Source organism: Bos indicus x Bos taurus, chromosome 9 (assembly GCF_003369695.1).
Source record: "Bos indicus x Bos taurus breed Angus x Brahman F1 hybrid chromosome 9, Bos_hybrid_MaternalHap_v2.0, whole genome shotgun sequence".
NCBI lineage: Eukaryota > Metazoa > Chordata > Mammalia > Artiodactyla > Bovidae > Bos > Bos indicus x Bos taurus.
The window spans coordinates 87,821,461-87,835,977 of NC_040084.1; the positions used below are offsets into that span (position 1 = coordinate 87,821,461).

A 14,517-nucleotide genomic window follows, 5' to 3' on the forward strand; every position below is an offset into this window, starting at 1 on the left:
AAATGTGCACGAGAGGCCTGAGATAGCCAATCCTTTGCCCAGTCTCTAAAACTGCAGGAAAACACCCCAGATTTGGGAACCGCTCAAAACAGGCATGGAGGTTGGTTCGAAGGGGCCAACACTAAGCGACTCCTAGCATCAGGCCAGTTGAGGACACACTGCTCTCAGAGAAAATCTACAGGAGAAAGATGAAATACCACCATGGCTGGCAAGATCTAGTGCTTTAAAGTATATCCTCAAATCCTGGCAGTGATTGTCTAAGAATATATTGATTGAGCACACAGTTTAAGAAAGTGCGCTCACCCATGCATTGCCAGACCCGAAACACACCCTGACTCACACAGCTGTGATATTTGCTCCTTGGCAAAGTCCTCGTGGAGTCAGCAGGTTCACTGTCCCTTCCCCGAGCAAACCCCTCCCTCTCTTCACTCATCTCCCAGCATTCCCCACACCTGTCCCTGTTTGTTTAAACCCCAGCCTGGGAAGTATGGACACCCTTCAGGATCAGTCTCACCACCATGTTTCTTCTGACTCCAGTCTTGGTAGCTGTCATCTGCATTTGGATGGTGTGGATCTTTAAAAATGCTGATGGAAGCACTGAGAGAAGGAAGGGGGAGCCTGGGGCTGAGGCTCGACCCTGGGTGGATGAAGACTTGAAAGACAGCACCGATGTCCACCAGGAGGAAGCAGGTAAAGACGCTGGCTCTGCTGCTCGGTTCCCACCTTCTGTATTTTTACGATGAGGGCAAGTGGCTGGGGGGACTCATGGAGAGAAATAAGTGCAGGCAGGTCAGTTTCATCGTCAACTTCTATCATGCAAACAAATTAGTGTGTGACAGAGACATCATTTATCTTGGGTGTCAGCTTGTCATTTACTGTGACCAAGTAAAAAGCTGGATCATCAGTAAAAAACTGTTGAAGGGCTGGCTTTCCCCAGCTCCTGTCCTGACTGGCTGCTAAAATCTTTCTGCAGGGGGCACATCACAGGCTGGTGCGGCCATGAGTTAAGTAGTCAGGTTTTGATCAAAATTTTGAAATAAAAAAGGGCAGCTGTGTAGGAGCTCACTACTACTCATTATAGCAGCCCTGTGGGTTACAGACAGGAGTGGCTGTGGCCCTCAAAGCCGAGTGTCTGATTCAATAGACAAGGCAATGAATGGACAACTGAAAGAGAGTAAAAAAAGAGACAGGCGGAACTGATTATAAGGTGTTTTGAGAAGGCTCAGGATCTTGGCAAGGCAGTTACAGAAGGCTGAACCAGGCCTGGTGGATTACTAGGATATGAATAGTAAGGGTGAGGAGGTTAAGAGGAACAGAAGGAGCCTGAATACAGAACCGCTAGGAAAGATGCTAAGAAGATGGAAGGACTATGCTGACCAGGGAAGGGGCAAAAATGAAGTTGAGGATGGGTGGGGGCATGGTTGACCTGAGAAAGACAAGGTGATGAAGGAGGCAGGCAGGCAGGGAGAGGTTTTTGGGAGCTCTGAGTGATCTGTGTTTGGGGTGGGTCTGAGGAGGTTCTGTGGGCTGGATTTGACTTGGAAGAGGCTCAGTGACTCTCAGCTGGGGTACTAATGGCCCCAGTTCAGTTCAGTCGCTCAGTCGTGTCTGACTCTTTGTGACCCCATGGACTGCAGCAGGCCAGGCCTCCCTGTCCATCACCTACTCCCAGAGTTTACTCAAACTCATGTCCCTTGAGTCGGTGATGCCATCCAACCATCTCATCCTCTGTTGTCCCCTTCTCCTCCTGCCTTCAATCTTTCCCAGCATCTGAGTCTTTTCAAATGAGTCAGTTCTTCGCATCAGGTGGCCAAAGTATTGGCATTTCAGCTTCAACATCAATCCTTCCAATGAATATTCAGGACTGATTTCCTTTAGGATGGACTGGTTGGATCTCCTTGCTGTCCAAGGGACTCTCAAGAGTCTTCTCCAACACCACAGTTCAAAAGCATCAATTCTTCAGCGCTCAGCTTTCTTTATAGTCCAACTCTCACATCCATACATGACTACTGGAAAAACCAAAGCTTTGACTAGATGGACCTTTGTTGGCAAAGTAAAGTCTCTGCTTTTTAATATGCTGTCTAGGTTGGTCATAACTTTTCTTCCAAGGAGCAAGTATCTTTTCATTTCATGGCTACAGTTACCATCTGCAGTGATTTTGGAGCCCCCCCCCCAAAAAAAATAAAGCTCCACCTTCCCTCCAAAAGAGGCCACCTGGAAGTATATGTGTGCATGTGTGTGGAAGGGTGTGTGTGTGTTCTGAGTTGTCCTAACCTTAGGATTTGGGAGTGGGGTACACAGCTGGCACTCCATGCTGGAAGCCATGTATCACTGGCTATGCCATGTACACTGAATATACCACACAGGGTCCAAGCCCAGGCAGCCTCCTAGCCGGGCTGTCTCTTACTCTCCTCCCTGGATGCCAACTATGCCAGCTGAGAAGCACTTCCATGAATGAGGGGAGATCCACTCTGAAGCTGGGTAAGGATCTGCTCCGGTAACAATGGGCGGGGCAGTGGGGATAGCACAATGCAAGAGAAGAGGTGGATCCAAGGGACAGACAAGGAAGAACAATGGGCTCTGGCAATAAGTTAGATGTTGGGAGAGGAAGAAGAGGGCAACAATTTGCAGACTGGAAGAATCAGAACAACACTGTCATACGAAGGTGAGGGGAGGGGACCCGGTTTAAAAGGGATGCTGTTGAGTGTAGTGCAGGGCGTCTAGGGCTTGAATGAACAGTGGCACATTGAAGCAGAAAGATAGGGAGCTTTCTAGGTGAGAGATCCAGGCCACAGACACTGACTGGAGAGTCACCAGCTTAAGGTGATGCTTGGAACTTGGGAAACAAATGAACTCACTAGGGGTATTGCTAAAGAGAAGGCTGAGGAGAGAACCTGGTGGGGAGCACATTCAGATGAGAGGAACTGCCTGGGAGGAATGGACTTGGAAGAACAGGTATAGGGAAGAAGGGCAGGTTAGTAACTAGCCCTTCCAGGTATTTTCTATATCCAAGGTCATTTTTACGTAGGGTGAATCATAACAATACAGGGAGCAGGCACTATTACCATCCCTATATTACAGATAAGGAAGCTGAGCTCAGATCATCTAAATCATCTGTCCAAGCAGCTAGTGGTGGAGCCAGGACCCAGCGGGGGCTGGTTCCTGAGTTCCAGGTCTACAAAGAAGGCTTTTCCAGGCTTTTCCAAAGAATGACCCATAACAGAGAGGGCAGGAGATGGCCCACAGAGTTAAACATTTCCTGAGAGATCAGAAGTAGTGTGTGCATTGAGAAAAGCCCACTGGCTTTGAAGACCCAAGGATTGAAGGGATACAGAGGGATCAATGTGGCTGGTGGGGAACCAGGGACCTGGGATCAGGGACCTGTGCCTGATGGTTGGGACCAGATACGAGAGCTATGTGGCCCCGTTCTGCTTCTCTGCCTGTTGATTCACTTCTCATTCTCTATTCTTTACAAGGAGGAATAAAGTGAACATGTAGCCCCCCTTCCCAGCAACCATGAGCAAATTTTCCCCAAGTGTAGAGTTCACAGTCTCTTGTTGGGATTTTCCTTGTCTACATAAGAGATACTTGCTGAGGTCACACGGGCATACAGGTGGTAGGTAGGGCTAATGTTTAAACTCTGGCACCCAAGTCCCTGCTCTTAACCACTGGGTGGGTGGACACAGTCTAAGAGAGGATACACTGCCAGTACTGTGGCTCCGATGGAGGTATAATTGGAGAGGAGAAAGCTACCATTGCCAAGCAAACACGAGATGGCTTTGATAACAGCCAATAGAGACCAGGGGCAAGCCATTTTGAAAATTAACAGAGACAAAACAGTAAAATAAGTATTGTAGGCCATTCTAGTGTGAGTTGAGGGAAATATGAGCACCGATCCAACCTCTGCCAGCTCTGACTCACAAGATTCCTGTTCCACATTCACAGGTCGGGGAATCAGCCTGTGTGGGGTGGAGGGCGAGGGGAGGAGAGGTGGGGGCAGGACATAGACAGGACATGCTGACTAGATGTCAGACACAGACTTTGTCTGGGGACCAGTCACACATGGTGTCTGATGAGGATTTTCTGTTCCCTCTTTATCTGTGGCAGAGGTCTGAGGAAGAGAAATGACCCATATTTAATCTCAAACAGGAAACTTCAGATTGTTTCCCCAAAATGAACTGAAAATACTGCACAAAAGTCCTCTAGTCAGTCCCAGATTCATGAAAGCTCATGGAACTGGAAATAGGAGAAAGACAGGAAACACATTGAGATGTGTCCATTTTAACATTAGTGGGGATTTTCTTTATTTGGCTTTGCCAGCCATCCAAAAGCTAGTATTCTAACTGAATTTTCATTGTCCCAGTCACTGCTAATACAGGCTTTGCCAAAATTTGTATCTAATGTGCTCAACACCTGAGAATAAAAATGTTCCTCAGACTTAGGAACAGATAGATTTTTATGTACCCATATGCAGCTGTTTCAAACCTGTTCATTGGATCAATGACAGCTCATTTCAGTAAAAGCTTAACAAGTCAGCCAATTAGAGATGGATTCATTCCAGTTCCAGCTCCTCTGCATGCCAACTAATCAACAACAGTCTCAACCAAGTAACACTGTTCCTACAGATGATATTAACCCTCTTACATGCCTGGAAGCCAACCAATGCCTGAACTCCATGTTTTCCAACCAAGTGGTGTGCAAGAACTAGCCTGAGGAGATCTTAGAGGTTCTGAAATTTTATGGGCCATTTGTTCACTTGCTAGTAGCTTGAAGTCAGGCCATGATAGGAGTGCTGACTCTATATTATAGCACTGGAAATTGGCCAGGGCTATAATTCAGTGCTCTTTTTCTCCCTACTCTCAGAGGGCTGGTTTGCCAGCACACCCCTGACAAAAACGCTATATAAGAGCAGCACTCAAGACCTGCCTAGCTTTCCTCTGCTATAAGAAGCAAGGAATTCAGCTTCATCTTTGCATTTCATCATCTTTTGACACCCATGCATACTTCTGCATGACTAATTTTAACAGGCTGGTTTACCAGGACTCCTGTAAGACATTATGGTCCTAGGACAAAGGAGAGGTAAGTTTGAATTCAGATGAGAGAAGATTGGGGACAGGAAAGGATTTGATGGAGATGTCATCCTTGGGATCAAATCTGGGTGGGTACTGCTGGGGAGAGTAAAGGTCAGCACAGGACACTGGGGACCCCAGAAGAGGTGGAGGGGCTCAGAAAACAAGTTCTGTCCACTTCACCTGGGATAGCATTGCTCTATTCCAGATCTTTCCAGCTGAACACCCCCAGACTCCCCAACCCCCACCCACCCTTGTTGCTAGTGAGTCAGTTTACACTGCAACAAATGGCTGAGAGGCCCACACAGAAAGGAAAGCGATGGCTGAGGAAGTGGGAAGGAAAAGTTCTCTGTGCCAATGCTGAGCCCCAGAGTTGTTCCCATTGTCAACTGGAAGAGCTGTGTCACCCAGAGCCTAATTAACATGGTTGCTCAAGGCTCCTCCAAAATTGCAGGGAGGGAACAAGGATGATACAACACAAATTGGCCTTAGCGGTTTCATAGCCGGAAAACATTTGGCCCGTTTGCCAAGATTTGGAAGTGGAACTGCAAAAACACAAAAGCAGTTCACATAGATGCAGCCAGAAAAATGCCTCCAAGTTAAACATTAAAGGATAGACATGACCTAGAATTACTTGGCCATTAAACCTAATTAGGGAGCAATTTGGCTCCTTGGCATTCAAGCCACGATACAAGGCAAGTTGGTTTTGGTGTCAATAGCAAACTCCATGTGTGATAGCACAGGACTTCTGTTAAACGCAGACCACAGTGGTGTGCATTTATTTTTGAATATGTGGGCTCTACCACTTAAATGAATCTGCCAGAGTGGTTTGGCTGGTCTGGGCTGGTGGCAGAAAAGCCACAGAACAGAGGCTCTTCCCTCTCCTTTGGTAAGCCCACATTCCCTGGAGGGGATGGTTAGGAGTTCAAGAGGAAGGAGAGAGCCGTGCCTTTTGTGTCGGTTCACTGCCCTGCAGTCCCTCAGAGCTTCTCTCCATCTGGCTCAGCTGACCCCTTTCCCCAGGTCGAGTGTAGACTTTCTGTCCTGGGAGAGGCTCCAGGAACAGCAGCTCCCCCTGTGCTCTGCTTAGAAAGCCCTTCAGGACAATCCAACCCAGCGGTGGTTGGGGCCGAGTGTCTGCCCCCCTCAGAGACAAGGCTGCCCTGATAAGGCTTGAGAGGCAGCCCCTTCATTCTGCCAGAGTAGGAATGCCTACCCTGGACTTCAGTGGCTGCAGAAACTGCTGAGTCATGCCCCTCTACTGCCTTTAGTTTCTGCAAATGGTGGACGGACCTAAAGTTAAGGAGGCCTTTCATGCATTCTCTCATTTACCACTGACTGACTAAACAGGTTGCTGGACTTTGTGACACATGGGTGGGGAGTAGCATGGTGTCGAAAGTCTTTGCTGATGCATTTGATAAAGTTGACCTGATGACATCTGGGTTTGGTTCAGGGTGGAATGCTGGAAAGCTGGTAGGTGTTAGTGGCCACTCCCCCATCACATCTAGTGCCTTTTGATTTAGTAACTGGGCCATCTCATTAAATGTGTACCATGTGGGCTCCCACTGCCCCTGGCTAGTGAAGTGTAAGAAGTTGCTCATTACTAGCAATGAGCTACCATGATCCCTACTAGTACTGTAGGTGAGTTCTCAGTCTCCCCCAAATCCCCTGTTCTCCCTCTTGCCTTCTTCTCCCCATCCGCACATATCCAGGAGTGAAATGTGTGGGTGCTCCCAGGGGCAGAGGACTCTCTCCTACCTGAATTCCACCTGGAATGCCCCAGATCCTCAGGGCCAGGCCCTGGATCTTCTTGCTCTCTTCCCTCTGTTTCGATTGTCATTCTTATCTTTATCTGAGGGCTCCCTAAGTGACATCTCACCTCCTGGACATTGACTGCAGTCCCCCCTAATCCTGAGGGGAAACCATCCAAGACCCCAAGTGGATACCTGAAACCACAGATAGTACTGAACCCTACATATCCTAAGCTTCTCCTATACATACATGCCTATGGTAAAGTTTAAATTAGACACAGTAAGAGAATATCTGAATTGCCAGCATCATTACTCATGTGCTTTGAGGTCATTATTAAGTAAAATCAGGGTTACCTGAGGACAAGCAATACCTCATCAGTTGACCTGATAACTGTGCTGTGCTTAGTCGCTCAGTAGTGTCCGTCTCTTTGCAACTCCACGGACTGGCGCGCACCAGGCTCCTCTGTCAGGGGCCCACCAGGCTCCTCTTTCAGGGGTCCATCAGGCTCCTCTGTCCATGGGGATCCTCCAGGCGAAAATGCTGGAGTGGGTTTCCACACCTTCCTCCAGGGGATCTTCCCAACCTAGGGATCAAACTCAGGTCTCCCGCACTGCAGGTAGATTCTTTACCATTTGAGCCACCAAGCCCTAAAAGGCTACTAAGTGTCTAATTAGGTGGATACGTGGACAAAAGGATGATTCATGTAGGTAGGGGGACGGAGCAGAACAGGCATGAAATTTCATCATCTTGCTCAGAATGGTGCATAATTTAAAACTTCAGTTCAGTTCAGTCGCTCAGTCGTCTCCGACTCTTTGCGACCCCATGGACTACAGCATGCCAGGCTTCCCTGTCCAACACCAACTCCCAGAGATTACTCAAACTCATGTCCATTGAGTTGGTGATGCCATCCAACCATCTCATTCTCTGTCATCCCCTTCTCCTCCCGCCTTCAATCTTTCCCAGCATCAAGGTCTTTTCCAATGAGTCAATTCTTTGCATCAGGTGGCCAAAGTATTGGAGTTTCAGGGTCAGCATCAGTCCTTGCAATGAATATTCAGGACTGATTTCCTTTAGGATGGACTGGGTGGATCTCCTTGCAGTCCAAAGGACTCTCAAGAGTCTTCTCCAACACCACAGTTCAAAAGCATAAATTCTTTGACATTCAGCCTTCTTTATAGTTCAATTCTCACATCCATACATGACTACTGGTATAAATTGCTTATTTCTTGAATTTTCTGCTTAATATATTCAGAACACAGTTGACCCTGGGTAACTGAAACTTGCCTCAGAAAGCAAAACCTCTGTACTTGGGGGGCAGGAAGGGAGGAACACTGATTTAGGAGTTAAGAAACCTAAGCTATAGTTCTGGCTCCATGAAGGATTGCTGCATGTTTAGGACAAATTAACTATATCCATTCATTCCATCTCCTACTTTTGCCCCACCTTCCCCAGATGGTTCATCTCTCATCCTTCTGTCTCACTTAAGAGACTGTGAAATGTCTTAACAGTTGTGTTCAGTTGATCTACCCTTGGGGTTTTTTGCACAATTCATTTCTATGGCTTTCTTATTAAAACAAAACACACGCACAAATCCCTTAATTGTGAAACGTAAGGTAGCGGTTGGTTTAGTCACTAAGTCATGTTGAACTCTTTGCAACCTCATGGACACAGGGATCGAACCTGCATCTGCTGCATTGCAGGTGGATTCTTTATACTGAGCCACCAGAGAAGTCTGTGATATGTAATATGCTGGCTGGGAAAGCGTATAAAACATAGATGAATGGCTTAACAAATAATTTGAAAGCAAAAATCCATATAATTATCACTTAGATCAAGAAGTATAAATTTCCAGTACTCCATAAATCCATATATTCCTAGTCACACCTCTTCATCCCACAGACATAACTACTATTTTTAATTTTATGGGAATTACTTCTGTGCTTTTCTTTATAGATGTATCACCTCAATATGCATTCCTAAACACTTTCATGCATTGGAGAAGGAAATGGCAACCCACTCCAGTGTTCTTGCTTGGAGAATCCCAGGGACAGAAGAGCCTAGTGGGCTGCCGTCTATGGGGTCACACGGAGTCAGACACGACTGAAGCGACTTAGCAGCAGCAGCAGCAGCAGCAGCAAACAGTAGAGTTCTATTGCATATATTCTTTTGACTTTGCTCTTTAGCTTAACATTTTATTTGTAAAATTCATTCAGGTTAGGCATGTGACCGCAGTTCATTCATTTTTGCTGCTGTATAGTATTCTGTTTCATGAGTATATCATTATTTATTTTACTGTTGATGAAGATCTGGGCTATTTCCAGTTCAGGACTATGATCAACTATGCCTCTAATAACATTTTAATACTTATTTCTAGGATACATATGCATGACTGTCTCTGAGGTATGCATGCGATTGCTGAGTTAGAGTGTGATGGGTATGGAAATGTATCATCTGGATCACCCTTCAAGGAAAGACTTGTTGCTCCTTCTGTTGGGAGTGTTGTAAACAAAGAGCCTTCAACTGTCTGCATATTCCAGGGTTTACCTTTGCTTTGCCCAAGATTCTGCCTTTCCCAGGGTGGTTTATATGCAATGACGATTGGCTTAGGAGTATAAAGGCCCAGTCATTTGGGCCTAGTTGGGGACAACTCTGATGGGCTATTTTTCTTCCAAAGAAGCCCTATTGTTGGCTAAGCCATCATACAAGGCTTACACTGAAATATGATGTCTTCTGTCCAATCGTGTTTCTTCCCTCTCCTTTCCACAAGTTTTGTTCCCAAAGGTACTTCCTGTAAACATCCTACACACTAGTCTCAGTTTGAAGCTGCTTCATGATCTGATAACTCCAATATCTCAAGTCTTTGTAGGTCTATTTCTGATGCCTGCAGTTTCTAGTTATTATTCATGACTTCTTATTTTCTTGAACACACTGTTATTTTTTATTGTACACTGGTTATTCTTTTGGAAAATTACTCATAATTTTTTTTGAGGCCTAAGATATAGTTAGGGCTTCCCAGGTGATATAGTTAGGCTTTCCTCAGTGGTAAAGAATCCACCTGCCAAGCAGGAGACAGTGGTTCTAATCCTGGATCAGGAAGATCCCTTAGAGAAAGAAATGGCAACCCACTTCATGGCCTGCAAAATCCCATGGACAGAGGAGCCTGATGGGCTACAGTTCATGGGGTCCCAAAAGAGTCAGACAAGACTTAGCAACTAGCCACCAACAACAAGATGTTACTCCAGGGAATAGTCACATTTGCACCTACAAGTTGAGCAACTTTGTAACACTGGGACAACTTTAATATGAGATCAAGTCTTATGGTTCCTTGGATCACTCACAGGATATTATCCTAGGCTCTAAGACACGAGGGCTGGATTAATTACATTTTAGTCTTACTGTTGGAACATAAACCTTCAAGCCCTGGATGGCCTTGGGGTTTTGACTTTTGTCACCATCTCTTTGTCTGAACTCAGCCTCATGGCTGTTTCTTGGCAACTGGAAAATATTCTCCGGACATTTGATTGCTGGTCTACCTCTACTGGTACTAACCTTCACCTAGATTTTTAACTATGATGTCCTATAGTCACAGATTGGTGGTGGTGGTTTAGTTGCTCAGTGGTGTCCACCTTTTGCAACACCATGGACCATAGCCCGCCAGGCTTCTCTGTCCGTGGGATTTCCCAGGCAAGAATACTGGAGTGGGTTGCCATTTCTTTCTCCAGGGGATCTTCCCAACCCAGGGATCGAACCCAAGCCTCCTGCATTGCAGGCGGAATCTTTACCACTGAGCCACCAGGGAAATTACAGATTAGCTCATTAATATGTAGAAGAAAATGTTCTAAATTATATTTTACTAAGCATTTTGCCTTTTTTTTACTTTAGAGAGTTGGTTTAAATTATGTAAATAACCATTACTGGAAATGAGAACCCTTTAGTAAATGTCACAACAACCATAATATAATCATAACTCCAACATCAGTTAATCCTTGGCATCAAAATGGATTTGTATCTACTCAAGAAAGAAAGTCACAACTGTTTTCTGTCACACAGCTGAAGGCAGGGGATATAATATGTCTTATCAGGTAAATATTCATTGGATTTTGTGTTGTGAATGAGGAAAATATATGATAACATCATATTCAGTTTTCTAAAGACACAGTTTAGGTAGTACAGTAATAATTCAGGTAAGCCATGCACACGCACACAGATAAATTTTATGGTTTAAAACAATCTAAATCTGTTACCTTAATGAAAAAGTGCTGAGCATTTTTGGGAATTTGATCATAGTGGATTCTGATTACCTGCTGTTATCTAAGTAGGAGTTGCCTTCTACTGGTTATGTGGCTTCTCTGTACCATCCCCATCAGGCTGAAAAATATCAGATCAAGTTTAGGAAAGACTTCAGCCTTTGTATAAAAGAACTATCTACTCATTAGATTCCACTGATATTTTCAGTGTCTATTTCTTTGGGAGCCTTCTTGGTGAAGCCTTGTCTATCTGATTTAAATTTCCCTGAAAAGTCCAACTCACATCAGTTTATTCTGATTTGATGTACTGAAGTCCACTTTCTGTACTCATCTCTTTTTGGCATCTTCTGCCTCCAAGATTCTAGTAGTTGGTGAGGCCCAACAATAACCAGAAGTCCAAGACTAATTCAAGTTAAGCATATGTATACATGTAGAATATATATATATTATATGGTAGAACATGATAGAAGCAGGCAGGTGTAAAGATAAATTTAGTGTAGGTAAGCAGAACAGATTTTTTCCTTACAGATAATCACGATGGTGTGATCACTCACACTCACCTAGAGCCAGACATCCTGGAATGTGAAGTCAAGTGGGCCTTAGGAAGCATCACTATGAACAAAGCTAGTAGAGGTGATGGAATTCCAGTTGAGCTATTTCAAATCCTAAAAGATGATGCTGTGAAAGTGCTGCAAAGTGTCAGCAAATTTGGAAAACTCAGCAGTGGCCACAGGACTGGAAAAGGTCAGTTTTCATTCCAATCCTTAATAAAGGCAATACCAAAGAATGCTCAAACTACCACACAATTGCACTCACCTCACATGCTGGTAAAGTAATGCTCAAAATTCTCCAAGCCAGGCTTCAGCAATACGTGAACCTCGAACTTCCAGATGTTCAAGCTGGTTTTAGAAAAGGCAGAGGAACCAGAGATCAAATTGCCAACATCCACTGCATCATTGAAAAAGCAAGAGAGTTCCAGAAAAACATCTATTTCTGCTTTATTGACTATGCCAAAGCCTTTGACTGTGTGGATCACAATAAACTGTGGAAAATTCTTCAAGAGATGGGAATACCAGACCACCTGACCTGCCTCTTGAGAAACCTGCATGCAGGTAAGGAAGCAACAGTTAGAACTGGACATGAAACAACAGACTGGTTCCAAATAGGAAAAGGAGTCTGTCAAGGCTATATATTACCTTGCTTATTTAAAATCACCCTGCTTATTTAACTTCTATGCAGAGTACATCATGAGAAATGCTGGTCTGGAAGAAGCACAAACTGGAATCAAGATTGCCGGGAGAAATATCAATAACCTCAGATATGCAGATGACACCACCCTTATGGCAGACAGTGAAGAGGAACTCAAAAGCCTCTTGATGAAAGTGAAAGAGGAGAGTGAAAAAGTTGGCTTAAAGCTCAACATTCAGAAAACGAAGATCATGGCATTTGGTCCCATCACTTCATGGCAAATAGATGGGGAAACAGTGGAAACAGTGGCTGACTATTTTTCTGGGCTCCAAAATCACTGTAGATGGTAATTGCATCCATGAAATTAAAAGACACTTACTCCTTGGAAGGAAAGTTATGACCAACCTAGACAGCATATTAAAAAGCAGAGACATTACTTTGCCAACAAAAGTCCATCTAGTCAAATCTTTGGTTTTTACAGTAGTCATGTATGGATGTGAGAGTTGGACTGTGAAGAAAGCTGAGTGCTGAAGAATTGATGCTTTTGAACTGTGGTGTTGGAGAAGACTCTTGAGAGTCCCTTGGACTGCAAGGAGATCCAACCAGTCCATCCTAAAGGAGATCAGTCCTGGGTGTTCCTTGGAAGGACTGATGCTAAAGCTGAAACTCCAATACTTTGGCCACCTCATGTGAAGAGTTGACTCATTGGAAAAGATTCTGATGATGGGAGGGATTGGGGGCAGGAGAAGGGGACAACAGAGGATGAGATGGTTGGATGGCATCACCGACTCGATGGACGTGAGTCTGAGTGAACTCTGGGAGTTGGTGAGGGACAGGGAGGCCTGGTGTGCTGCGATTCATGGGGTCGCAAATAGTCGGACACGACTGAGCGACTGAACTGAACTGAACTGAATATTTTTGTGTCTTATTTAAGAAATTCTTCTTGTCTACAAAGTCATTAAGATAGTCTCTCACATTCTTTTCTAAAAAGCTTCAAAAATTAGTCTTTCATAATTAAAGCTCTGGTGAGAACAGGCAATATTCATTCAGTTTCAATATCTGATGAAAGAGTTTAAATGTTTCACCATTAACTATGTAGCTGGTTCTGAGGTGTTTTGATTTTGTTTGTTCCCCATAGTTAAGACTTATCAGGTTAAGAAAGTTCCTTTCTACTCCCAATTTACTAAGAGATGAATGCCTAATTATATATATATATATATATAAATTATATGTGTATATATATATATATATACATTCAAAGCATTCCTATTTTTTATAATCTTTAATTTTTGAAGACTGTATCTTAGAATTTCTTTCAGTTGGCATCTTCGTAGTTCACATGTGAATCTTTGTAATTCAGACTGAAAATACTGTCTAGTTATGGTGAAAGGAATGAAGAAACACACATGTTCAGAGGTAGAACTGTGATATTTTGGATCTATAACCAACAATTTCAAGAATGTTGGAATGAAGCATCTGGGAATTCAGCAATAAGGTCTTCTGAACTCTTTTGTTTGAAAAGCCTACCAGGAACTTCACAGTGTTATTGACTGGAAAACCTTCTAAAATGAGGTGGTTGGGTCTGCCCTTGGTGAGGCTTCTAGTTCACCAGATATATCTTCCTTTTTATCTTCTACCGTATCTGTGAGTTCGTTTTCTTCATTTTACCATTTTCAGCTCCACTTATTGAATCCTCCATTGCATCTTTATCTTCTGTGGATTTTCACAGCTCTCTGAACAGGACGGAAGCAGAGGAAACCAGAAAAACATGGTAGAAGCAGGCAGGTGTAAAGATAAATTTAGTGTAGGTAAGCAGAACAGATTTTTTCCTCATGATTAGTATTTTTGTCTCTTGTTTAAGAAATTCTTCTTCTCTACAAAGTCATGAAGATAGTCTCCTACATTCTTTCCTAAAAGCTTCAAAAATTAGTTTTTCATAATTAAAACTCTGGTGAGAATAGGCAATATTAATTCATTTTCAATATCTGATGGAGAGTTTAAATGTTTCACCATTAACTATGTAGTTGGTTCTGGGTGTTTTTCCCCATAGCTAGACTTTATCATGATAAGAAAGTTCCTTTATACTTCCAATTTACTAAGAGATGAATGCCTAATTTTATCAAACACTTTTTCCATATTACAATGATTACTAGCTTGTAAATGTAACAAACATGGTTTTGCTAACGTTGTTAACTTGCATTCCTGGGATAATTCCAACTTGATCAAAGTGCACTGTTTTTTACATATTGTTGAATTCTGTT

The 14,517-nt window shown here is 43.9% G+C and overlaps 1 protein-coding gene across 1 annotated transcript in view; it reads left to right on the forward strand.

The window, feature by feature from the left end:
* Positions 1 to 448: 448 nt before the first annotated feature.
* IYD (iodotyrosine deiodinase) overlaps positions 449 to 14,517 on the forward strand; it is a 29,717-nt gene continuing 15,648 nt past the window's right edge. Inside the window, exon 1 of the mRNA XM_027551837.1 lies at positions 449 to 690. Within this exon, the coding sequence (XP_027407638.1) occupies positions 519 to 690 (172 nt within the window). The 5' untranslated portion in view covers positions 449 to 518. The remainder of the gene's footprint in view (positions 691 to 14,517) is intronic.